The following is a 26,088-nucleotide window of genomic DNA, read 5'->3' as shown; positions in this document are numbered from 1 at the left end:
CTCCTGCATTTGGTAAGCAAGTCTACTTCCCAGTTTTCTTCCACCATTTTTCTCAATACCCATTCTTTGTTCCTCAATAAATGCTATAACCCCCCCGCCCCCCGGTCAATTTCTTTTTTTAAAAATATATACTTTATTGTTTTTTTACAGAGAGGAAGATATAGAGTTAGAAACATCGATGAGAGAGAAACATCAAACAGCTGCTTCCTGCACACCTCCTACTGGGGATGTGCCCGCAACCAAGGTACATACATGCCCTTGACCGGAATTGAACCTGGGATCTTTCAGTCGCAAGCCAACGCTCTATCCACTTAGCCAAACCGGTTAGGGTGTCAATTTCTCTTTAATCCAATCTGCTCTCAACTCTCCCTGTGCAAGGCTTTACAACGGCTATTCCCTCAATATAAATTTATCAATCTGCCACTCAAAGTACTCCATAAATCAAACCTTACTTTGCTTCCTTGGTCTGGTATTTGTACTTCATTATTCCTTAGATGATCCCTGTTCTAATTACGTCTCCCTATTGCCCCCACCATAGATACTACACCTTTAACCAGGATTGCTAAACTCATTCATCACTTTCTCTACCAATCCAAAATCTTTGTCCCTTTAATGGTTCTCCTTGTCCATACTTTTCCAACTTTTAAGGCTTCACTGCTTATTTACATGCCTATTTGTGCACTGCTTTGGGGGTATACTGCAGTTATTTTCCTGGGCTCATTAAACTCCTTTCCATCACTTCATAAAGACTGTATTGTTTTAGCTTGTTAGCATCCTAACAAACTTTAAAAACTATTTAAACCAAAAAGATCTGGCCTGGCCAGCATGGCTCAGTGGTTGAGCGGCAACCTATGAACCAAAGATCATGGTTTGATTCCCAGTCAGGGCACATGCCTAGGCTGTAGGCTTGATCCCCAGTGTGGGGTGTACAGGAGGCAGCCGATCAATGATTCTCTCATTGATGTTTCTCCTTCCCTTCCTCTTTGAAATTAGTAAAAAAAAAATATATATATATATACACACACACACACACACACACACACATATATATATATATATATATATATGATTTGACTTCTAATCATCTTTTTGTTGTTAATCCTCCATTGATTTTTAGAAAGAGTGGAAGGGAGGGGGACAGAGAGAAACATGGAAGTGAGAGAAACACATCAATTGGTTGCCTCCAGCACAAGCTTTGACTGGGGCAAGGGATCAAGCCTGTAACCAAGGTACATGCCCTTGACTGGAATGAACCTGGGACCTTTCAGTCCTTGGGCTGATGCTCTATCCACTGAGCCAAACTGGCTAGGGCCTAATCATCTTTCTTAAACCCATCTTTATCAAGAAGGCTCAAAGTACGAGGCAATACCCTATTAATCTCCATCTCTTTATAATAAAAGGCTCATGACTAGTTTCCATGGAGTTAATTCTTATGTAGTAAGAGAAGTTAGAATAAACTCAAGTGATAAATAAATTTGATAACTCAAACTCAGTTTAGCCTTCAAATAGCAATGTTATGAATCCTAAAACACGTAAGAGCTCCACACATAGAAATTGATAAGGAAACAGTAATATACTATCCTAGAAATACTATCTGCATAGTATTATGTATAAATAAATGAAATAAAGGTCAGCACTACCAATATATCCATGCTCAAATCTAGGGCAATGACATGAACAAAACTTTTAAACCCTTTAAGTTTTTCCAAATATTCAAGAAAAGCTGAATAAGAGTCCTTACTGCACAACGCAACACTTTAAAACAGCAGTCGCCAACCAATGGTCCTCGAGGTCCAAAAGGTTGGCGACCGCTGATTTAAGAAACCTCTGGAGCAGTGGTCACCAACTGGTGGTCTCCAGACCACTGGTGGTCCGTGAGGTGCGATTGGCGACCGCTGCTTTAAAACATTAATTACAAGTTAAATCTTGGTTATTTACCTTCTCTGAGTTGTAACAGAATAATTCATTTTATAAGACCACTTTCCCTCTCTAACAAATGACAAAACAGTTATCATGCAGAAGAAATCACAGGTTTCATACACACACACAGAACACACCAGACGAGTTTTCTTTCAGAGTTTATTGTGAACACAAACACTTCACAGATTTTTTTTTTTAAAGTCTGTACACTTCACAAGACAGTACAAATTAGCTACAATCTGTTAGTTACACATTAGGACATTAACACAGCCCATGATTTTTGCCCTAAAACAGGCAATTATGCTACTCCAACTCTCTGAGATTTTCCCAGATCATGTCACATGGCCCAGGAGCCTCCTCTTCTGTTAACTCCCAATTCTGGAACTGGGCCCACAAGCCCACACTTTAACTTGTTTATTTCTTTTTCGGGTTCAGCTCAATGAGGGTACTCTGAGACTTCACTTTTTCATCTTCATATCTGCTTCAATGGCACAGCGGCGACCCCTGGTGCCACCATCCTAAATGACAGGCAGACAAAGAAAGGGAGCATGAATGAGTTGGTTAAAAAATAAGAGAACAAGAATGCTGGGGATTTGATTTCTTAGGGGAGAGGGGAATCAGCAGAAAAATCCAGGAAATGAGGGGGATATAGGTCTTCCCATAGTGTGTGGTAAAAATCACCTGGTAGTAGTTCGTAAGAGAATGTATAGTATAGAGTATCTTGCTCCTGCCCACCAGAGGTTGCTGGAGTTCATCTGGGGCCCACAAAATGACTATTTGTCATCCCTCCGCAGCCCCCAAATTATGTGCAAAGGAACAGAAAGAGTAAAAGGTGGGAGAGTCAGAAAGGGCAGTGGATAGTGAGATTCTTAGCTAACATACCTGTCCAGCTGTTTGTTGGTCCCTAAAGAAAGGCCTTTCCTGCAGACTGACCCTGGCACTAGTTCCCTAGCACCTCCTGACAGTTGTTTTCCATGAGATCAGGACAATCAGAAGGCTTCTTTCCATCTGCTGCTCTCTCCCTGCAGCCCAGATCCTTCCTCTTGTGCAATACATTGCTGTCTTCCATAGATAAAAGATCCTATTAACCAGCCTTGTAACAGCCAGCCAATTGCTTGGGGATCCAGTCACTGTTGCAGGCCAATAAAAAAGAACGGAGATTATAGTGTTCTGTCTGTGGTACAGGCTGAGGCCTGTAGGCAAGATGAACGAACACTTTTGCTTGGCCAGGCCATTTTAACATTTCTAACATTAAAGGACTCAATATTTAGAGCTCACCAACACAAGTTGCCTATGAAGCAACAGTAAAAATAAAAATACCATCTTGTATTTGTATAACACTTTAATTTTTTTCAAGCCAGTTCCATACCTCTTATCTCATTTTATCCTCACAACATCCCTGTGAGGTAGGCTGGACAGGTACATCATTATATTAGCTCCAGCAGACAGATGAGGAAAACAAGGCTCCAAGAAATAATCCAGTCAATTTAAGATCATGTGGTTTTTCTATCTAGCCTAATGCCCTTTCCATTATATCATGTCTCAGCGCCCCAAAATGAGTAACAGTCAGAGGGTCTCCAATTCATGGAGAAAGGAATTAAAGTCTTTAGGCTAGCTTTCCTAAGCTTATCACTATTTGCACCAGCCACTATTCTCTGCAGTGGTCATTGTTACCGAGATCTTTATCTTATATTTTACTGAATGTTTATGTATCAGACATCAGTCTTGCAACTTAATATTAGGGGAAAATATAAAAACTGTGTGTTGAGTATCTAGTATGAGGAACACTTTTCAAAAGCCAGCTAGCAGCTGCTGCTCTGAATAATTTTCTATTTGTAAGAAAAGAATTGGCAAAAGGTGGAGTCAGGAAATGAGGAGCGGTACATCTTAGATCCTTACCAATACCTCATTCCAGCCCAGTGAACTCATAAAAAGTCCCTACCCAGCCCACACACACACACATGCAGAAAGACAGGAATGCAGAAGAGACAGATTCTTATTCAATGACCTGAATAAACAGAAGTTCAACACATTGCTACAGTCTGCATGTTGGCTTTCCCTCTGCCACCCACCCCCAGCGGGAGCAGAGAATCTTTGTGGCAACACCACCCCTTGCAGCCATTCAATACTTACAAAGAGAGAGAGAAGGAAGGCAGGAGAGCCCATGGGGACACTGTCCTGTTAGAGGACAAACAAACACTGATCAGGTTCCACAGAAACTCTCAGCCATAAGCACCCCAAACCTCAGGACAGAGACACAAGCACCACACACACACAGACAAAACTTAAAAACTCAAGAACAAGAGGAAAGAGATCCAAAAGCAATCTGGCCATTATGCCTCTGGAACTTGTTACAAGCCAAGTCATTTACTCCACCCTGCGAGCACTCTTAGAAGAATTAGTAATTTGCTCACTCAGCTCACAATTTCTCCCAGGTGACTGGGCCAGCCTTCCAGTCACAGAAGGTTTCTTCTGTTTGGATGGAAGCAAATGACCAACATTCTAAAATCTGTACTAGGTGTACCGGTTAATAATGCGGATTTTGTAATCAAAGAAAACACGGTAATTTCAAGAGAAACATCAAAAGTGCTTTATTCAGCCCTTGCTGGCTTGGCTCAGTGGATAGAGCATGGGCCTGTGGACTGAAGGGTCCTGGGTTCGATTCTGGCCAAGGGCACATGCCCAGTTTGCAGGTTTGATCCCCAGTGGGGGACGTGCAGGGGGCAGCCCATCAATGATTCTCTCTTATCATTGATATTCCTCTCTCTCCCCCTCTCCCTTCCTCTCTGAAATCAATAAAGATATATTTTTTAAAAGTGCTTTATTCAAAGTAATGTCCATCACTAGCTACACATTTCCCCCATCTTTCAGGTAATTTGTGGATACTGTCCCAATAAAACTTTTCTTGTTTTGAGGCAAACCATTCAGAGACCCAATTTTCCACTTCTTCGTACGTTTTGAAGTGCTGCTCAGAAAGTGCACGTGCCATTGATTGGAACAAGTGGTAATGTGAAGGAGCAAAGTCTGGTGAAGACGGCGGGTGGGTTAATACTTCCCAGGCAAGATCTTTTAACGTGTCTTTAACTGGTTTTGGTGTCTTTAACTGGTTTTGAAGTGTGTGATGGTGCGTTATCATGAAGCAAAATTACTTTGCCGTGTCTTCTGGCACATTCTGGTCGTTTCACGATCAAAGCGTGGTTCAAATTTATTATTTGTTGTTGGTAGCGATCAGTATTAACGGTTTCACCTGGTTTTAAAAGCTCATAATACACCACACCTTCCTGATCCCACCCAACACAGAGCATTGTCGTCTTTCCGAAGTGATTTGGACTTGCAGTCGATGTTGTTGGTTGACCTGGATCAACCCATGATTTTGTGCACTTGGGATTCTCAAAATAAATCCACTTTTCATCGCCAGTCACAATTCGATGCAAAAAAGACTTTCTTTCGTGCCGCTGAAGCAACATTTTACTGATGACTTTTCGGTTTTCCATTTGTCTTTCCTTCAATTGATGTGGCACCCATTTTCCTTCCTTTAAAATCTTTCCCATTGCTTGTAAACGATTGGCAATTGTTTGCTAAGCAATGTTTAATCTGTGTGCAAGTTGTTTTTGAGTTTGACACGCATCTTCATCCAATAAAGCTTGTAATTGTTAGTCTTCAAACTTTTTCGGTTGACCTGGACGTTCTTTGTCTTTCACATCAAAATCATCCCTTTTAAAGCGTTTAAACCAGCGTTCACAAGTTATCTTGAGATGGAGCATGTTCACCATAAGCTTCCTGAAGTATACGGTAACTTTCAGGAGCACTTTTCTTCAAAATAAAGTAATGAATTAAAACTTCCACAAATGCTCTTTTTTTGGCACGAAATTCAACATTTTTAAGTGTAAAAATATCAATGATGTTAACACCTTCAGCAAATTTGACATATGAAGTTTTGAAGCTTGCTGCCAATACAACAAAACAGCATAAATATCAACATATGTGTAACTCCATCTATGGAAAAAAATCCGCATTATTAACTGGTACACCTAGTACGTACACCATTGGAATATAGAAGCCCAACAATACCAAGCCGTAACAAAGTTCTTTTGATGCTTCAGACTTCTAGCACTGGAACAATGGCAAAAAGGCTCTTTCTTGGTCTCCTCACCTTCTCTGAAGCATCCTGTTTGCGGGTAGAATCTCTTCCTCGAAGACTTTTAGCACTGATCCCAGACTCAGATGTTTGCATAATCAACTGTGTGGCCAGGAATTGCTGTAGGGAGAAGAAACACAGTTGGCCCTAGAGACCAGATCCAGTAGGGAAGAATTAAAGACACCTTAGGCTTTGTAAATAGAACTTCATATAGTACCCTTTTGCAATCAGCATTCAAATACTTCTAGAAATTTAGATCACTTTTAATTTTTGTTGTACATTTTCAAGAATCTAAAAATGCCAAATGGCTCTAACTTTTTTTTTTTTTTTTTGCTATAACACAGGATCAAAATTTCTATTCTCTAAGAAAGAATAAAACTAGATGAACCAAAGATCACCAAGTAATTTAAGTAATTTGGCAGACTCTGCAGAGATAGACCACATCCCTTCAAGTTCAATATTCCAAAGGGTGCCTGGCAATGCAATTATAGGTTAGAAATAAGTTATCTGTGATGAAAAAGAATGAACTATTTATTGACTGTCTACTATACTTATACTTAATGTAATACAAAATATACACTCATCATTTTATAAGAATTTTATTTTAAAATTTCAGGAAATTTGCCTAAGAAAGAAGACTATTCTCTCACAACTCATTTACCAAACCAACATGAAAAAACTAACATGAGCACGGCAGACAGGGCTCAGTGGTTGAACATCAACCTATGAACTAGGTCACGGTTTGATTCCTGTTCAGGGCATATGCCTAAGGTTGTGGACTCGATCCCCAGTGTGGGGCGTGCAGGAGGCAGCTGATCAATGATTCTCTCTCATCACTGATGTATATATGTATGTATGTATGTATCTATCTATCTATCTATCTATCTCTCCCTCTCCTTTCCACTCTGAAAATAAAAATATGTATTTTTTAAAAACCTAACATGAATCCAACAAGAATAAAATTTCATTTTCCTGTGTTTCTGCCTGATGGCTATTCCAAGTAAAAGCCACCCCTTTCCTGACATCAGTGTGAATCATTCCCTTGAGTATTATCATTTCATCCATGCTAAAAAACTGAGGATCCTCAAAGTACCTGGATCTGCTCCAAAACATCTCGCTGCATCTCTACTGCCATGTGATAGACATCATGATCCGAGCTATTATACATTACAGCATTCTGGAACATCAACATAATGTCACGCTGAAATTCAGCTGTGCTGCGGATCAGTCCATTTTCAATGTTTTTCTTAATAGTTGACAAATCCATTGGCCTGAAAAAGAACAACAGGTAAATCTAGGAGAGGGGAAGAGGACTCAACTGGATCCCTGAATATATTATTACCATATAGATCTTCTCACACATCCTGCTAATCCCAGCTGCCAGGACTTGAACACTAAACCCTCACCCTGAAACATGCACTGAACCCAAAAACCAAAGTCAGCCTGTATAACAAGTATTGAGAAAGGAAATAAAAGGGGTTAATTCTTTTAGACTATCATTAGTGACCCAGCTGCTGAAATAATCAGTTTAGCAGTTGGTCATCTTTACTCACATCAAAAACATTTGCTTTAAACTTACTGTCTAAAGCAAAAATCCACTAAGACTGGACAACTTACAATCCAGGGAAGTTGGCATGCTGAATTGATTATGGCTTACCTCTGCACAATGCTGTGGTAGCCAGGTGCTATGTCATCTGTAACAGGCTGCAGAAATACATTGGCATATCTGTCCAAAGAGAGTAAGATGCAATTACTGGCTTATCCTCCAGAAGCAGAGGTGAGAGAACTTGACCAAAGTGGCTGAAAGTTGTTAAGAGCCAATGCTTCCAGCCCCAAATAAGCCTACTCAAATTTTTTTCTAGTCACCAACAATGAGGAGAAAATGTTCCTACTAACTGGTAAAGTCCCTACTCACCTATGATTAGCTGCAGCTCTCCATACAAGCATGATGGCTTTCTTCCAGATTTTTTGTGCTTGAATAGCTTCCTGATCCTCACTACAGACAGAGCTAAAATAAAAATAAAAAAATACAGAAGTTTCACTAGGCATAAGTTTTAAAAAAAAAAAGTCCTAATTATTTCTTGTCAACTACAGGCATACCTTATTTTATTGCGCTTTGCTTTACTGAGCTTCACAGATGTTACATTTTTTACAAATTGAAGGCAAAACCCTCCACCAGCAAAAAGATTATGACTCGCTTTATTGTGATACTCAGTTTATTGTGGTGGTCTGGAACCAAAACCGCAGTATCTCCGAGGTATGCCTGTATTTGTTCCAGGCCAAGAAAGGGAAGATGAAAAAGTAAGATTAAAGAAAAGATCCTCTCCTACTTCTCACCTTCACTGCCTTGACCTCAAAGGAAGAATCTTAGATACTCACAACTGAGAAGAAGCAGGGCTGCTGGGGATGGAGTCTGCCAGTGTGTGGGACTGCAGAGTAGCATTGTGTATACTAAAGCCATCATCACTCTCGCTCACAGGGGGTTCGTTATCCATTTCTGACAAATAGCCTTCTCCTTGATCTTCTTCCTTAGGCTCCTCTAGACTGGCTGCTTCACTGACTCCATCTTCCTCCTCATCCTCACCTGGGGCATCCTTAGATACAGTGTGCTCCAGTTATCAAATGCAAGCAAAGTCATTATGCAAAGCGTCATTAAACATAATCTGCCTTTTGGGTTAGATCAGTTCTAGAAAATGACCTCACATTGTTTCCTGACTGAGCCCTCTACCGCTTATCCTACCATCCACTTACAGACACTGAGTGATCAAGTAATTTAGAACCTGAACAAAGCCAGGATCTTTTTAAAAGGAAGAAACAAAAAAAGCTACTTACTTAAGACTAAGCTAAGAGGCGTTCCTTCTTTCCCCTTGCTCTTGAGAGGAACTCTGACCCTGGGTACAAAGTTATCAAAAATAGCTTTTATTTTGTGTCTTATCTGATGGAGCAAGCTCACATCGCTTTGAATCTATTTGTTACTACTACTTTAGTAATTCTAAAAAGAAAACTTAGGATGATTTCCTCTGAATAGTATAACTAATAATCTAATTTCTTATATGTTCTCCCTGTCTCTAGTATCCCTATTCATTTGATGTATCTCTTTGAATATATCAAAGCTTCTTTGTGCATTATATGCAAAGAAAGGTCTGTATGATATTCACAAATTTTCAGATGGGAAGCACATGTTGCCATAATATTCCCACTACACCTAACTGTCCACTGCAGCTCTTCCCCATGCAACTCCTAAACCAGTCTCATCTCAGAGAATAAGGATGGGAGTTTACTGAAATTCGTTAAAAAGGTAGTGCTATAGGGAAATCTAGTCACACACCAAGAGGAATAAAGAAAAGTCTGAAATACCTTTATCTGGCTTCCAAAAATAGTCCCTGATTCTTCTTTCAATGAGTCTGCAGAGGAGAGAAAGACTACCTGAAGTTTTCCACCTTAGATTTCCCCTTTCTATGGACAATAATCCCCTGCAGCTCTCCTTTGCATGCTGACCTATTCTATCTCCTCTACTTGCCCACAACCCACAATCCCTCAGAAGCCAAAGCAAATGATTCCAAGTTAGTTACAGAATACAGATTTCCTAGCCTTATTATTTACCTGACATTTCAAATTTGTGCTGAGTTTCTGCCTCTAAAGGATCTTCCATGGGATTTGAGCCATGTGATGGAGATAGCATGCTTTCAGGGGATGCCTAAAGACCAAAAAGAACAAACACCCTAAGTACTGGTAAATCATTACAGCTTACACAATTTTATTCTTCAATGATAATGTGACTATATAAGTAATTCCAAGTCCTATCCATGTAATTAGATTCTATTATATTCTTTAACAGATATAGGTTAAGTATATATATGTATAGCACTCATCACACCCATACGCTTTAGACACATCAAACATGTCAAAACTCAGGAATGCAACAAAAAACCAGAGGCCTAAACTTTCACTTCTTACCTAAGGTATAACCCTTCATCCTCCCAGACCCTTATTGTAAATACCTCTGTCTTCACAGTTGTAAGTGGAGTCTCATCGCCTTTCCCACTGGCAACATCTACTTCAGCAATCTCTCCAGCTGCAGTACTTCTGGGTTCCTCATCTAAGTCCTGATTCCTGAGTTCTGGTGGCTCCATACATGTGGCTGGAGCAACCCCAGTGACTATTTCAGCCCCTGAAATGCCTTGCTCTGGTTCTGTAGGTTCCATTTTGATCTCAACACCAGGTTCTCTGATGTCTACCAGTTCATGGATTCCTTTGTTTTCTGATTCCTCAAAGTCCAGCCTCTCTTGCTTGACTGTCAATTCTGGTGCAGAAAGAGGCACTGGCTTGTCCCGTTCCTGCTGCATAGGGTGCTCCCAGGGGCCAGGCAGAGACCGAGGATCATCATTATCTTCACAGAACGACAACGCTGCTTCCACTGCTGCCACATCCAGCACTTCAGGATGATCATCTACCTGTCCCACAAAACATACACTGCTGAAGTCGCAGAAGCTCAATTACCTCAATTCTGTTAGCACCGAATGAGATGGCCTAATCTGCAGTTTCTCTCTCCATTTTCTCCATGTAGTAGAAGCAATCAATGGACAGGCATCTGTCCTGTGCAAACCAGTAACATACGGATGGCTGGGGAGATAACTAGTACGTCGGCACCAAAGGGCTTTGGGACTACAGAGATGGAGGTGGGCAGAGCAGGAAAATTGTTTATGTAATTGTTACTATGAGAAGCAAGGAGAGGCTGAGGAGAGAAGCCTATGTAGGACCCACGAGAGATTCTTTTGGGTGTTGCTGAATAGTTACCTTGTCCTCAATGATAGCAATGATGTCTCCAACGGTCTCAAAGTCGAGCTCTTCACCCGTGTAAGACACAGCAATATCCATCTTCTCAGCCAGATCTAAATCTTCCTTCCCATCTATGCTGGGAGCCTTTGATCCTCCAGAAGCCTCTGCTACCCCTGATCGGAAACACTCTTCTTTGATAGAATTGATAATCATGGAGATTTCACTGCTATCCATGGAAACAGTCACAGTATGTGGATCCCCCACAGCCTCCATGGGAACACAAGTGTCAGGCTGACTCACTGAATAACAGGAAGAGAAAAGCATCTCAGAAGCTTATTTAGAACCAAGCGACCACATGGAGATCACATCAAGGATGTAGACAGATGTCAAGTACCCATACACTAAAGCTCAGAAAAAGTTCTTACATCTGCCTATGTTTTCTTCTCCCAGTTTTAGTGAGAACATATTCTCAAGCCCACTCTTATGTGTACATTTGGCCTTTCCCCCAACACATTAAAAGCCCACCCACCTCTTCTCACATTCTTGTTTTTCTTAAGGATAAAGATGGCAAATGTCCATGGGGAACAGAACAGAGGCATGTGAATTAGAGCTGATGCTCTTGATCACTTTTCTCTAACTGAAATTTTGGACCTAGCGGCTGCTCAGGGCGTGGGTCAGGGACGCACCTGGAGCTACACTCTCAGGAGTGGAGACAGCCGGAGCAGAGGATGGTGCTGGTAGCGCAGGCATCATGACAATGGTAGCCTGGGACACAGACTCTACAGGGGGTGGCACAAGTTTAACTGGAGGCTCACTGGCAACAGTAGTGAAGGAAGCAAGAGGTGTGGTGAACTGTGTAGGACCAGCTTCTAAAAGCCGGGAAAGAGTGGGAGCACCTAACAGACAAAGAGGTACACAAAATGAGGTAAGAAAGAAGCACATGAATAAGAAGCAATAGCCACTTTAAGACACAACCAAGAAAATTTTTAATCTCAAAGAATGAAAGCAATTCCTGTTGAACAAACTCATTAACTATATCTTTACTTTCTCTACCTTTACTTAATATCTTATACCAAGATAGGAATGACCCAAAGCACTAGAACACACAATGTATATGAAAATTGGGTAGTAATTTTTCCTCAGAAAAAAATTAAACATAACAAAAAACTGGTGTGAATAAATGTCACTTCTGCTAAAGTTAAGTGTGCCATAAACCACCCAAAATCAAATGCCAATATCTAATGTTTGTTTGGTATTTTGCAAAGGGCTTTTTTTTGCCTTACATTTTCTACATCATTTAATTATCTCTACATTTTTGTGAAGTATAAACATTGCAATTAATAAAAGAGAAAACTGAGGCTCAAGAGTTAAGTTACTTAGCCAAGGTCACAAAATCAGAGTGTGGTAGGCCTGAGACTCAAGTCCAGGTCCCTGAATCCAAATCTCAATCCTCTACTCTATAAACTCAGGTATCTTAATTTGCAAGCCTCAGAGAAGCAGCTTCACTATTAACTTCTCTATTCCTCTCATTAATATCTATGCTGTGATCATCCAGGGCTATCAATATTTTGAAGATGAGATTTAAAATCTGGGACACTACAGGATTTAACAGGTAAATAGTTCCAAGATTGGACTTTAAATCTAGGATTAACAATTGCTTAGTAACAAAGACTAGAAACCAAGGACTATCAATGCCAAGTTCAATATCTCTAAAGTAAAGTAAATATGGAAAAGTGATGACTTACCTGAGGCAGCAGGGGAGGCTGCAACAGTGTTGGGTGTTTGCTGCAAATCCCCACCATGTATCATGGGAAGGACCCCGCCTACCTCCAGGAGGACACCTGTACTGTTCAGGTGGCCAGAAGCCACAGCCATTTCACTCTCATTGACCTATCAGGGAAGAATAGAGGTGAAGGCTACACTCAAGCTTTCCTTTACTACCACTTCCCAAAAAAGCTCCAGCAGTTGACCAAACTTTACAAAAATAAAAGTTAATATCCAAAGAGAGTAATTTCAGACCCAAGGGAAACTCTAATTTTGTAACAAGAGTTCTCTGGAGAAGAGAACCAAAATAATTATGGTTTCAAATACCTCAGGATCCAAGAGCACTATCAACTTACTGTGTTGGATTGTTTGTTTTTTTAATTAATTAACATTTAACTAGGAGATCTCTTTCTCTTTTAAATCTTTTTTTCCATGTCATATTTTAGGTCCCAGGCACTCCCTTCCAAAATATTAAATCACCACAGCTCTCAAACACCCACAGAAGTCTCCATACCAGTCTGGGGCTAGTAGGCAGGAGGCTGCCCTTCTTCAAGAGCTCTGACAGCAGAGGGGAGGGGGGTGGAGTTGCTTTCTGTCCAAGCATCTTTTTCTGGGGTGAATCATCTGTTACTGGGGTCATGGGGGCTTCTAAGGGTGCAGAGCCTGGAGGAAGGGTGTCAGGAATCCCAGGAAACGAGGTGACTGGGGTACTCGGCAAAGTCCCAGGGGTTACCTAAGAGACAACAGAGAACCTTTATCTGACTTCTCAAACTCTGAAAGGTTCCCTATTAATCTGGGTGGGTTAGTGTGTCTAACTATTATTGTTTTAGTCCTGAGTGGAACTGCCCAGAAACCCCCTACCCTCCTGCTCTCAGCCACAACTTTCTTCCCCACAATTGTTTCTTTTACACCTACTCAAACCCACAATGACCCAATCACTCCACCCAACCTACCTTTTATACAAACTCCTTACCCACTACCAATATTATATATTACAAAACAACTGTTCCTTATTTCAGCAGGAATTTCATAGGACTAATACAATTCCTTGATATAGTCCTTTACCTATCTCTCAAAAGGTCAAAGCCTCAATGTTTTTAGGTCCATCCTTATCTTAGAGCACAGAACAAGGTAAAGTAAGTCTTTGACATTCAGACCAAGAGAGGAAGTTGCCTCCAGGCCAAAAGTGATTTCCTCATCACTCAGCTCTCTGCTGGCTTATTGCCCCTTTGCTGATTAATTCCTGCATATGGAAATATACTCACGCCAGAGGTGGCCTCTTCCATAGTGGTTGCAGTCAAGTCCCCAAGTGGATAATCACTTCCTGGGGAGGCAGAATCTATAGGAGATCGAACCATCACAGTGGGTAACCTCCGAGGGGGTGTTTTTACTGCTTGACGAGCTAGAACATATAAGAACAATTTCTAAGTCTTCAAGATTAACTAAATGAAACTAGACATACTTGGCTATTATATAATAAAGGAAAAATAGAAATATTGCATTACTAAAATAGCATTGAGTTTGGATTAGAAAGCTTTCTTTGTTGCTTCTGTTATTTTCATTTTCACTGTTATGGCCTTTTCACATTTCTAAATCTCAGCTTGACCTATGGATACTTTAGAATGACTTAAAGCAGATAGGAAGAAATGTGTATATATTTATTGCACTTGCATATCAAATCGATGTACATAGTACCATATGTGGTCCTTTCATGAAATCTAGAACTCATGGAATTTAAAAAATATATTTATTGATTTTTTATATTTATTGATTTTTTTACAGAGAGGAAGGCAGAGGGATAGAGAGGTAGAAACATCCATGAGAGAGAAACAATCAGCTGCCTCCTGCACACCCCCTACTGGAGATGTGCCTGCAACCCAGGTACATGCGCTTGACTGGAATCGAACCTGGGACCCTTCAGTCCGCAGGCCGGTGCTCTATCCACTGTGCCAAACCGGTTAGGGCTGGAATTGCTTTTTTTTTTTTCTTTTGGCCTATTCTGAGTAACTGCAGTGCTAAATTAAAAATAAATTTTTTAAAAGGCTTTCTTTAACACTCTGGGAAACAAGAAAGCTTACCCAAGAGAAATTCTTACATTAAGCAAACACCTTTTAATTTTTTATCTAAAAAAAAATTTTTTTAAATGTTTTTATTGATTTTAGAAAGAGAGGAAAGGAGAAAGACAGAGAGACAGAAATATCAGTGAAAGAGAAACACTGATCGATCAATTGGCTGCCTACTGCATGCCCCACACTGAGGAACGAGTACACAACCCAGGCACATGCCCTAACCAAGAATTGAACCGGTGAGCGACCTTTGGTGCATGGGTCCAATGTTTAACACCACTGAGCCTCAATGGCCGGGCACATTAAGCAAACATTTAAACTATTCAATTATCCCAAAAACCCTTGGAGTAGGAAAGTGGTTTAAACATCCCTCAATATCATTAACAACTTATTATTAAGATTCTGCTTTTGCCCGGTTGGTACAGCTCAGTGGCTGAGTATTAACTCCTGAACCAGGAGCTCACAGTTTGATTCCCAGTTGGGGCACATACCCAGGGTTGTGGGCTCAATCCCCAGTAGGGGGCATGCAGGAGGCAGCCAATCGATGATTCTTTCTCATCACTGATGTTTCTCTCTCTGAAATCAATAAAAACATTAAAAAAAAAAAAGATTCTGCTTTTAACAAGGAAAGACCTCATGAGCTCAGAGCATGTATTCCTAGAATTACAAATGCTTAAGTTCCTCTCCATATCCAGTGCCTGGGCTATTCTCAATCTTTTTATAGGCCTTTGACTTCTAAAATCTTAATTATGTTCAATGTTTTTATTTTCATGCCTTTGTATCCTAAAAGGACACAGATCTAGTGAGACTTGAGCAGAGCTAATTTTCTAAGAGTTATTTCCAAGAAACAAAGGGATGTTTTTATTATGATAAGAGATGACAAAGGAAAGTATGCAGGTAAATTGGAATCAGTGGATTCTACATTATAAAATAGTTTTCAATGCTTTTAGCATGCAATACTGTATAGTCAATCACTAAACAGTCACTAGGCTCAGCTTACCTTGATATGCAGCATCCGTAGCCTTCCTCTTTACTTCAGCCTCCTCTTCCTCCAATTTCTTTTTCCTAAAGAGGAAATTAAAGGTTAGATCCTAGCCAGCTCTAGCTCCTCCACAGTTCACAGTGCCTAACAAGGAAATTATTTGCCAGGCTAGCAGTTTCTGGATGAAAGGGTTAAAAAGGAATTATTATCAGCAAAACAGGAAATTTTGAGTGTACTGCCTAACTACTGGTTCTTCATCCACACAAACTGAAGCCACTTTTAAGTTAGAACTAAGTTATGTTCTCACATCGAAATGTTCCATCTCATTACTTTCTAGAACTCACTTCCCCCCCTCCCAATGCCAGGCCACTATGCAGCTCTCCCTTTCCAGAATCTCTCAAGTCTTAAAGGAATGGCAGAAGGAGGAAATAAGCCAGATTACTAAAGGAGAAAAGGGGTAAAGAGAGAAAAAAGTATAAGAATAATAATAATATAATATAACCCACATTGCAATGTCATTGCAAAGCTCATCCAATCTGCTGTCCATGTGCCCGGCTTGAATTAGTTCTGCATCTCTTTTCAGTCGTCTGTAGGAAGAAAGAGAGGTAGATAGACTTGGGATTTTTAATCTGCTACTTAAAAAATTCCGACCAGCCCAGCCAGTGTGGCTCTGGGGTTAAGCGTCAATCCATAAACCAGGAGGTCACAGTTCGATTCCCAGTCAGACCACATGCCCAGGCTGTGGGCCCCCAGCGTACAAGAGGTGTCCGATTAATGATTCTCTCTTATCACTAATGTTTCTCTCTCTCTCCCTCTCTCTTCCTCTCTCTGAAATCAAGAAGAGGAAGAAAAAAAAATCCTGCCCTAGCTGGTTTGGCTCAGTGGATAGAGCCTTGGCCTGTTGACTGAAGGGTCCTGGGTTCGATTCTGGTCAAGGGCACATGCCCAGTTGTGGGCTCGATCTCCAGTTGGGAGTATGCAGGAGGCAGCCGATCAATGATTCTCTCATCATTGATGTTTCTCTCTCTCTCTCCCTCTCGGAAATCCATAAAAATATATTAAAATGTTAAAAATAAATAAATAAACAAACAAACAAATAAATAAATAAAAATCCTAACCAGTATTAGAAGTCAGTCTCTTTTGTCTTCCCCAATCATTTGGCATTTCTCTGATAAGTACCTATATTTTTCCTGGGTTTCCTTTATCATTTTCTTTAGTTCCTCAACTCGTTCAGCAGTCAGTTTCCGAACAATGACATCTTCAACAGTTTCCACCACTTCTCCTTTTTCACCCCGTTTCCGTCTGTGGAAAATAAAACATATACACATTTGAATAAGAGAACATCTGTTCCCATTCCCATTTGCTTTCTTTGAGCCTTTTCCACCACCACCTAACCACAGATAACTTCTCCAATACTTTTATCACCCAGTAATATAAATAGATATAAACCAGACTTCCTCAGTAAACACTCTCCACTAAAGAGATTTAGCTTGAGTGCCTGGTTTTGTACTCACTTTGGGGTCTCGGTGGTTTCTAGAAGTTCAGAGTACTGAGAAGCACAATGCTATGGAAAAAAAGTGAAAGTTGAGCAAGCCAGGAAAATTTCAACATAAACTAAAGTTTAGAGAAGGGAGACATGAATGTTTCTAGGAGAGCAAATTACTTAGCATCAAATCAGTTCAAAATAAAAAGATAACCTAATAGCCAATATTTATAGCTATTATCTACTGAGTAGTTACCATATGCAAGGCACTGTACTAAATGTTTTATAGGTATTACCTCAGTTGAATCTTCAAAACAATCCTGAAGCAACTTTCATCGCTACTTTGCAAATGAGAAAACTGAAGCTCATTGTCCAGTTTTCAAGTAGAGTCATATTAAACCCAGATCTATTTAATTCCCAAGCTTGGGGTCTTAGTTTTTTTGTGTTTTTTTTTTTTTACTTTTAGACATTTTTTTCTTTTTTGAAAAGGGGCTCTTAACAGTTATGCTACACTGACATGCATGGATAAGCAAATAACGGATAATGAAAAGGTATTCTCAACTACTTTCCCTACTCATGGTATAAAAGCCTTGTGATTAAAAGGCAGGGAACCCACTTTACATCTCAGAGACTGCTCTAAAACTTGGTTGGGAACTTACTTTTTGAGAGAACCAGTCTGGAGGGCGGCCAGGTTCTGCAAAGGGCTTGATTGCTCTGCTAACTGATACCCTATAAAATGAGAAAAGCCTTAATACACACCAAACAGAAGAAAAAAAAGGGGGGGAGGGAAGTACACTGAGAGTTCAATGTTTGGAGTACAAACCCTGGAATAAAAAACTGCCACTGGGAGGTATACTGTAATATGTGACTATGGAAAATGACATGACTTTAAAGTCATTGAGAAGGAGTGATTGCTAAACAGTTTTCCTAGGTGATATATTTCCTGGGTGAAGTGAAGGTATTAGAACCTAATAAAGCATCATTTCTGTTCATTTGGGGAAATGTTTTTATGTTGATTTTGGCTTCTTAGAAAGATCTGCCTTTTGAAAAGCAATTTATAATATAATACAGACCCAAAAATGTTCTTTTGATCCAAAAATATAGTTCCTAGTAATGTAATATAAGAAAATAATGTAATAGCCCTGGCTGGTATGGCTCAGTGGTAGAGCATCAGCCCTTGCATGGAAGGGTCACAGGTTTGATTCCTAGTCAAGGGCATGTACCTGTGTTGCAGGTTCATTCCCCTGCCCCCATTGAGTGCGTGTAGGAGGTAACCAATGTGTCTTTCTCATGTCGATGTTTCTCTCTCTCTCCTCCTTCCTTCCACTCTCTCTAAAAATCAATGGAGCCCTGGCTGGTTTGGCTCAGGGGATAGAACGCCGGCCTGCAGACTGAAGGGTCCCAGGTTCGATTACGGTTAAGAGCACGTGCCTGGGTTGCAGCCTTGATTCCTGGTTGGGGGCATGCAGGAGGCAGCCAATCAATGATTCTCTCTCATCATTGATGTTTCTACCTCTCTCTCTCTCTCTCCCTTCTGCTCTGAAATCAATAAAAATATATTTTTAAAAAATCAATGGAAAAAATATCCTCAGGTGAGGATTAAAAAAAATAATTTGACAAAATAAGCAAGCACCAAGAAGTACGGTGTAGACTTGATCAGAATTGTGAATAGATTATTCCTAAATGCCTGCAAAAGGATGTTTACCATATGGCTCTTCAACTCTATGAATTAAACAGTCCATAAATATAACTATGAAATATGTGGTGATATGGATATTTATAACAATAATATTAACTAGAAAAGATGACAATTTTCTGCTATGAATTATACAGCCTTTTAAAAAGTTGCAGGTATAAAGACAAACAGGCAAAAATGAAAAGGGTTAGACTGGAATGAGATCAAGAAAAAGTGTAGAAAAAAGTGTAAAGGGGCTTCAAATTGTCTATTTCTTTAAGAAGAAAACATGACAAAATATTAAGATTTGGCCCAGCCAGAGTGGCTCAATTGATTGAGTGTCATCCTGTGCACAGAAAGGTTGCCAGTTGGATTCCCAGCCTTGGGTTTCCGGTTCAGGCCCAGATCATTGCACATATGGAGGACAACTGAAGTTTCTCTCTCTCTCCCTTCCTCTTTCTCTAAATCAATAAAAATATATTTTTAAAAGTATATTAAGATTTGTTCTGTCCAGGTACTGAGTACATGGGCAATCTAGATTTATTATTCTCCATACTTCTCTATGAGGTTGAAATATTTCATAACTTTAAAAAGTTTTTAAATTTTATGTTGGGATAACAGTATCACAGAACTCTTTTTAAAGGGAAAGTTAATTTTAACATTGTTATATGGATAGCTATAACCAAAAAATAAAATTTGATCCATAATTTACAACTTATACTGAGAAAAGTCCTAAATATACCAAAGATTTAAATGTTCAAAAAATTTAACAATGAAAGTACTAGAAAAAATCGTAAGATTATTTTATATTTCAGACTAGAGAAGAACTTTCTATTTATGACACAAAATCCAGGAGCTGCAAAAGAAAATTATTAACAACTCACATTTTTAAAATATTTTAATTATTTATTTTTATTGATTGATTTTAGAGAGGGAGGGAGGGGGCAGAGAGACACAGAGACACAGAGACAGAGACACACAGAGAGAGATGGATTTGATTTTCCAATTATTTAGGCATTTACTGGATGATTCATGTATGTGCCCTGACCAGGGATCCACAACCGTGGCATATTGGGACCATGCTCTAACCAACTGAGCTACCTGTCGAGGGCTTAAAAGTTTTAAGGTAAAAATATCACTGTAAGTAAGTCAGATGGCACAAAAAGCTGCATCTCATGCCTCAAATGATTAATCTCTCCAATACATAAGGAGCCCCCCAAATTAAAAGGATGTAATCAAATAGAAAAATCAGTTTATAGAAGGAAATAAAATTGGCTCCTTAACACATGAAAATATTCAACCTCACTCATCACAGAATAAATGCAAATGAAAATAGGAAAACTATTTCTCACCTTTTATAATATTGTCAAAGATCAAAAACACAATATATGAACCAGGGCATATAAAACAGATACTCTGATATATTATCAATGGGAGTATAAATTGAAACAATCTCTGAGTAGAGCAATTTGAAATATTTGTCAAATTTTATAAACATATATTCTTTGATCCAATCATTTTACTTTGTTTATCTTAGATATAACTTATACATAACTATGCAAGATTGTATTTGTTAGCAAGTGTCCATTAAGACAGTACCAGTTTATGACATATCCCAAAACAATACCATGCAGCTGTTAAAAAAAGCAGCAAAAAGACAGATCCTGATATACAGCTATACAAAGACCTAAAAGATATAATATGCCCAGCTGGTATGGCTCAATGGTTGAGCATCGACCCATGAACCAGGAGCTCACAGTTCGATTCCAGGTCAGGGCACATGCCCAAGTTGTGGGCTCCATCTCCAGTAAGGGCGTGCAAGAGGCAGCCAATCAGTGATTCTCTCTCATCATTGTTTCTCTCTCTCCTTCTTCCTTCTCTTTGAAATCAATAAAAAGATATTTAAAAAGGAGAAAGAAAATATATTTTTGTTCATATATACAAAATTAATGCTAAAGAAACACACAAGAAACTGCTAACATGGGAACTGAGGTACAGTGATGGGATAAAGACACTGTACCATTTTGAACTTTGAACCTTATGTCTTAGTACTTCCTCAAAAAATAAATACCAATTTAAAATTTCAAAGTGTTTTCACACTATTTTTCTAATAAAAATGTGAGGAAATATACAGATTAGACTGTATTCCAAACCAGTTTATTTGGCGGTTTAAAAAAATCAGTTCAGTCCTTGCCAGTGTGGTTCAATGGTTGGAGCGTTGACCCAAGCACCATAGGGTCTTGGGTTCAATTCCCAGACAAGGGCACATACCTGGATTGCAGGTTTGATTCCTGGTCCCAGTTGGGGCGAGTGTGGAAGGCAACTGATTGATGTGTCTGAGCTGTGGATGTTTCTCTGCCCCGCTGCCCTTCCCTTCATCATAGTTTGATTCCCAGTCAGGGCACATGTTCGGGTTGCAGGTTCAATCCCCAGTAGAAGGCATGTAGGAGGCAGCCGATCAATGATTCTCTCTCATCATTGATGTTTCTATTTCTCTCTCTCCCTTCTCTGAAATTAATAAAAACATATTTTTTTAAAAAGGTGTGAGATATTCTATGTAGCAGCTGTTCTTGCATCAAAGTAAATGGTAAACCCCAAGACAAAATGAACCACACTAATTTGACAAATCTCAGATTTAACTTAAATATAACTCAATTCAAATATAAATTGAACTGATTATTTTTGTCAGATTGTTAATCCTCACCTGAGGACATTTTTCCATTGATTTTGAGAGTGGAAGGGACAGGGAGAAACAGACATTGATATGAGAGAGACACGCCGATTGGTTGACTCCTGAATGTGCCCTGATCAGGGCCAGAGATCCAGCCTGTAAACCAGGTACCCACCCTTGACCAGAATCAAACCCGAACCCTTCACTCCAAGGGCCAACGCTCTACCCACTGAGCCAAACCAGCTATGGCCCCATTTACATCTTTGAAAAGTTGTTTTTAAAATAGATAAAGTGGCAGAAATGCTAAAGGTGACCAATAACAGTGCTTTTGTAAACTCATCTGAATGGTTAAAGTAGTAGAGACATACCATGTAAACACAAATGTGTATAGTAAACTATAAGGCTTAAGACAATTAAAATGGCCTTGGATCCTGAGGGAAAGAAGGGGGGAAAAGAGAAACATTAAAAATGAAAAAGTGTATGTCCTAGTAGCAAAAAAGATTGGAAACCAGAGTCCTACTATTTGACACTTAAAAAGAAAAATTGGAGTGCCAAAACAATTCAATGAAAGAATAGTCTTTCAACAAATACTAGGTGTTAGGAGAGTGGATATCTACATGCAAAAGAGACCCCTGCCTTACAACATACATAAAATTACCTCAAAATGGATCCTAATTGTATAGAGCTAAAACTATAAAGTTCTTAAAAGAAAACATAAAAATAAATGGTTTCTTAGCTATGATACCAAAAACACAAGCAACAGAAGAAAAAGAATACATAAATTGGACACATCAAAATGAAAAACTTTTGTGCTATCAACAATACCAATCAAGAATGTAAGACAATACACAAAAAAGGAGAAATATTTGGAAGTTATCTGACAAGGATTTGTGTCCAGGGTAAAGAATTCTTAAAAGTTAGTAATAAATATAAGTAATCCAAAGGATCTGAGCAGACATTTCTCCAAAGTAGACATACAAATGGCTAATAAGCATGTGAAAAGGTGTTCAACATTAGGCATTAGGGATATGCAAATCAAAACCACAATGAGATATCACTGCATATCCACTAGTACAGCTATAATAAAAAAGACAAACAAAAAATGAACCCACATTTTTATATACATAGCCCATATATATAATCCATATATATAGCCCAGCCAGTGCAGCTCAGTGGTTGAATTGTTGACCCATGCACCAAGAGGTCACCGATTCGATTTCAGGTCAGGAACATGCCGCAGTTTCAGACTCGATCCCTAGAAGGGGCTGTGCAGGGGGTAGCTGATCTATGATGTTTCTCTCTCATCGATGTTGCTATCTTTATCCATCTCCTTTTCTCTCCCTCTAAAAATCAGTACGACATTTTTTTTAAAAGTGTTGAACATAGAGAAATTTCGGCCTTCACTTATTGCTGGTGAGAATATAAAATGTTGGGGCCACTGTTTAAAAAAAGTAATTTTGTAGCCCTAGCTGGTTTGGCTCAGTGGATAGAGTGTCAGCCTGAGGACTGAAGGGTTCCGAGTTCGATTCCAATCAAGGGCACATGCCTGGAGTGTGGGCTCAGATCCCCAGTGGGGGGCATGCAGGAAGCAGCCGATAAGTGATTCTCATCATTGATGTTTCTATATCTCTCTCCCTTCCTCTCTGAAATCAAAAATATAATTTTGCAGTTCCTCAAAAAGTTAAACATCAACTTAAAACAACACAAATGCTCATCAACTGATGAATGGATAAACAAAATGTGGTATACTCATACAGACCATTATTTAGTCATACAAAGAAAAAGTACTGACACATGATACAATAAGAACCTTGAAAGTATTATGCTAAGTAAAAAAAAAAAAAAATCCAGTCACAGAAGATCACAAATTATTATTTCATTTATATGAAATATCCAGAATAAGCAATCCATAGGAACAGAAGTAAATGATTAGATGAGGTAGAGATTATACAGTGACTGACAGTTGCACAACTCGGAATATCCAAATTCTGTGAATCCATTGGGTTAATTTTATGGTATGTAATTTTTATCTTAAAAAAACTGTTATAAAAAAAACCTAGAGGCCCGGTGTGGGGTCCCCTCAGCCTGGCCTGTGCCCTCTTGCAATCCGGGACCCCCTTGGGGGATGTCGGACTGCCAAGGGATGTAGTAGTGCTTGAAGCTGCAGGCGGCCAGGGAGAACCCTGAGCCGGGAGGGCACCACTCCCACTCATCCCAGCCCTGCTGCATCTGCAGCTGCAGCTCGGTAGCACTGAGGCGGGAGAGGCTCACTTCGGTCAGCTGAGCAGCACTCCCACTGTGGGAGCGCACTGATCACTGGAGGCAGCTTCTGCGTTGAATGTCTGTCCCCTGGTGATCAGTGTGCATCACAGCTACCATTTGCTTAGGCTTTTATATATAGAATAGAGGTCCGGTGCATGAAAATTCGTGCACTGGGGCGGGGGGGGGGGGGGGGGGGTCCCTCAGCCCAGCCTGCACCCTCTTGCAGTCTGGGACCCTCTCGGGGGATGTCCACCTGCTGGCTTAGGCCCACTCCCAGGATTGAGCCTAAGCTGGCAGTCAGACATCCTTAGAGCTACCAAGGAGGCGGGAGACTCCCACTACCCGGCTTGTGGCTGAGCAGAGCTCCCCCTGTTGGAAGGCACTGACCACCAGGGGGCAGCTCCTACGTTAATCGTCTGCCCTCTGGTGGTCAGTGCGCATCATAGCGACCAGTTGTTCCCGACTGTTAGGGTCAATTTGCATATTACCCTTTCATTATGTAGGATACTGCTTACAGATCAGTATGACTAATTACAGGAATCCACTAATGTAAAAAAAAAAAAAATACCCAAGAATTTTTAAGACCCAAGAAACCAGACATCCTAAATACCTTACCAATTTTGATCCCCACTCCTCATGACAGAAGACGCTAAACACAGCTTCTCTCGGATGGACCATGGTTCTGTGGGGCCACTACTCAACAGCTTGTGTTCTGAAAGGAGAGAAAGTTTAGAAGCAACCACTGAGGCACTAGTTCTTGGCCCCAACCGGAGGTCTAGAAGCCTAACACAAAACATCCCAACTTGTAAGGACAAAGTGAGCTCTATCACCAAATCTTGATTTTCACCTGGCTAGTAAAATATCACCACTGGGTGGATGGTACCTATTCATTGCGTGCGAATTGCAATGAGTATCTGGCAAAATATTTAATTTCTTCATGACTACCCTGCTTTATAAAAAAATAAAATAGCCCCGGCCGGTTTGGCTCAGTGGATAGGGCGTCGGCCTGCAGACTCAAGGGTCCCAGGTTCGATTCCGGTCAAGGGCATGTACCTTTGTTGCGGGCACATCCCCAGTGGGGAGTGTGCAGGAGGCAGCAGATCGATGTTTCTAACACTCTATCCCTCTCCCTTCCTCTCTGTAAAAAAAATCAATGAAATACATTAAAAATAAATAAATAAATAATAAAATAAAAAACAATGTCAGATTAAGATAAGGCAGTTCTCCCAAAAAGCCGTTTTAATAATACATACTTTATCCCAATTTGAGCGCCAGGACTTATTTCATTTCCCAGGATTCCGAGTAGCCACCCCCTTACTGCCCCGCCTCCTTCTAAGCAAAAACTTGTTTACTGCTTTCAGAATCCCCACCCCCCACCCCCCTTGAGTTGTCGGGCCTAAAAGGTCTTGTCAGTCCACGAAACAGAGGGAAATGGCTGAGGTGCAAGAGAAGCAATTTCCCCAGTGGCAGAAAAAGCTCCCGGTTAAAACTATCCCATTTCTCTGTGACGGAGAGTAGGGCCCACAAACGTTGGTCGGAGTGTGAATGGCTCTTTGAGGTGCCGGCCACTCGGTATGGCTCACAACACGTCTTCGTCTGCACGCCCGAGTCTCTAGAGCAGCTTTATCTTTCACTCCACACAGTCCCCAAACATGCAAGGATTTGCTGAGCTGCTTCTCAAACCTCTGCGGCCGCCCTAAGACACAAGACCCTACACTTTTCGACCCCCAAACACTGGCCTTCCACGACGCCGTCGAGCGAAAGTCTCTGAAGACTCTGCGCTCTCAGGCAAATCATTGCTCCTACTCCCCAGGCGTGTGACAGAAACCCGGTGCCTGGCCTCGGCTCTACAAAAGCTTTCCACGCAAAAACAGCGCAGACACTTACTGCCCGTTCCTGTCGCCATCTTGGCCCGAAGTCTTCAACCCCCGAGGGAAGACCGCTTTGCAGGGCCGAAACGTGGGGAACTCTGGGAAATAGTTTGGGCGCTTGTTCGCGTGCCTCCTGGGAAATGTAGTCTCCTACCCCAAGACGCACAAGCGTCCTAAACCAGCTCTCTTTTGCGCTCCTGAGAAGGAACGTGCTAAAGGACAAAGGATGAGGGCTGAAACCTCAGGATTTCCCTTAGCGTTCGTGGGAAATAAATGCTGAGGGTTCAAGAAAAAGTGTTAAGCGGGAAGAATTCCACGGTACTCGGCTCCAAACTCCGACAGTTGGTAACCCGGACGCACATTAGAAAGGAAAGGTCAACCCGGAACAAACCGTTTCCCAGTTTTACCCGCCCCCTTTCCTGGCGCTGATTGGTAGCTGCAGGCTTCTCTATCTGATTGGCGGACGAAGGCAGCGCG

General features: G+C 40.6%; 1 protein-coding gene across 17 annotated transcripts; it reads right to left on the bottom strand.

Annotated features, from left to right (window-relative positions):
• Positions 1-2,062: 2,062 nt before the first annotated feature.
• On the bottom strand, positions 2,063-25,726 carry BRD8 (bromodomain containing 8). Of its 17 annotated transcripts, XM_023752133.1 has the most exons (23): positions 25,628-25,644; positions 24,356-24,452; positions 21,079-21,315; positions 17,792-17,861; positions 17,164-17,213; positions 16,829-16,951; positions 16,156-16,236; positions 15,668-15,732; positions 13,867-14,003; positions 13,116-13,334; positions 12,583-12,727; positions 11,524-11,733; positions 10,856-11,136; positions 10,060-10,512; positions 9,662-9,755; positions 9,416-9,462; positions 8,438-8,667; positions 7,974-8,066; positions 7,716-7,784; positions 7,152-7,329; positions 6,074-6,205; positions 4,054-4,098; positions 2,063-2,438 (listed from the first exon to the last, which is right to left on the bottom strand). In XM_023752133.1, the coding sequence occupies exons 6-23, from the start codon at positions 16,855-16,857 to the stop codon at positions 2,379-2,381; spliced, it is 2,568 nt and encodes an 855-aa protein (XP_023607901.1). In that variant the 5' UTR covers positions 16,858-16,951; positions 17,164-17,213; positions 17,792-17,861; positions 21,079-21,315; positions 24,356-24,452; positions 25,628-25,644; the 3' UTR covers positions 2,063-2,378. The 17 variants fall into 17 exon arrangements, 14 of the variants coding, with proteins under 14 accessions (XP_023607901.1, XP_023607893.1, XP_023607894.1 ...); XR_002828663.1 differs by lacking the exons at positions 4,054-4,098; positions 21,079-21,315 and adding an exon at positions 2,803-3,050 and having other exon boundaries at positions 25,628-25,726; XR_002828664.1 differs by lacking the exons at positions 4,054-4,098; positions 21,079-21,315 and adding an exon at positions 2,803-3,050 and having other exon boundaries at positions 6,074-6,178; positions 25,628-25,726.
• Positions 25,727-26,088: the final 362 nt, after the last annotated feature.

The sequence above is a fragment of the Myotis lucifugus genome, unplaced genomic scaffold (genome assembly GCF_000147115.1).
Source record: "Myotis lucifugus unplaced genomic scaffold, Myoluc2.0 scaffold_28, whole genome shotgun sequence".
Classification (NCBI taxonomy): Eukaryota; Metazoa; Chordata; class Mammalia; order Chiroptera; family Vespertilionidae; genus Myotis; species Myotis lucifugus.
This window is presented reverse-complemented; position numbering and strand designations above follow the sequence as displayed.

Bases quoted from the DNA above. Each gene is read 5' to 3' on its own strand.
- BRD8 (XM_023752125.1), bottom strand. The intron at 9,463-9,661 runs GTAAATAATAAG...TCTCCTCTGCAG, and splicing joins GCACAAATTTGAAATGTCAG to ACTCATTGAAAGAAGAATCA. The intron at 7,330-7,715 runs GTAAGCCATAAT...GTTCTTTTTCAG, and splicing joins TACCACAGCATTGTGCAGAG to GCCAATGGATTTGTCAACTA.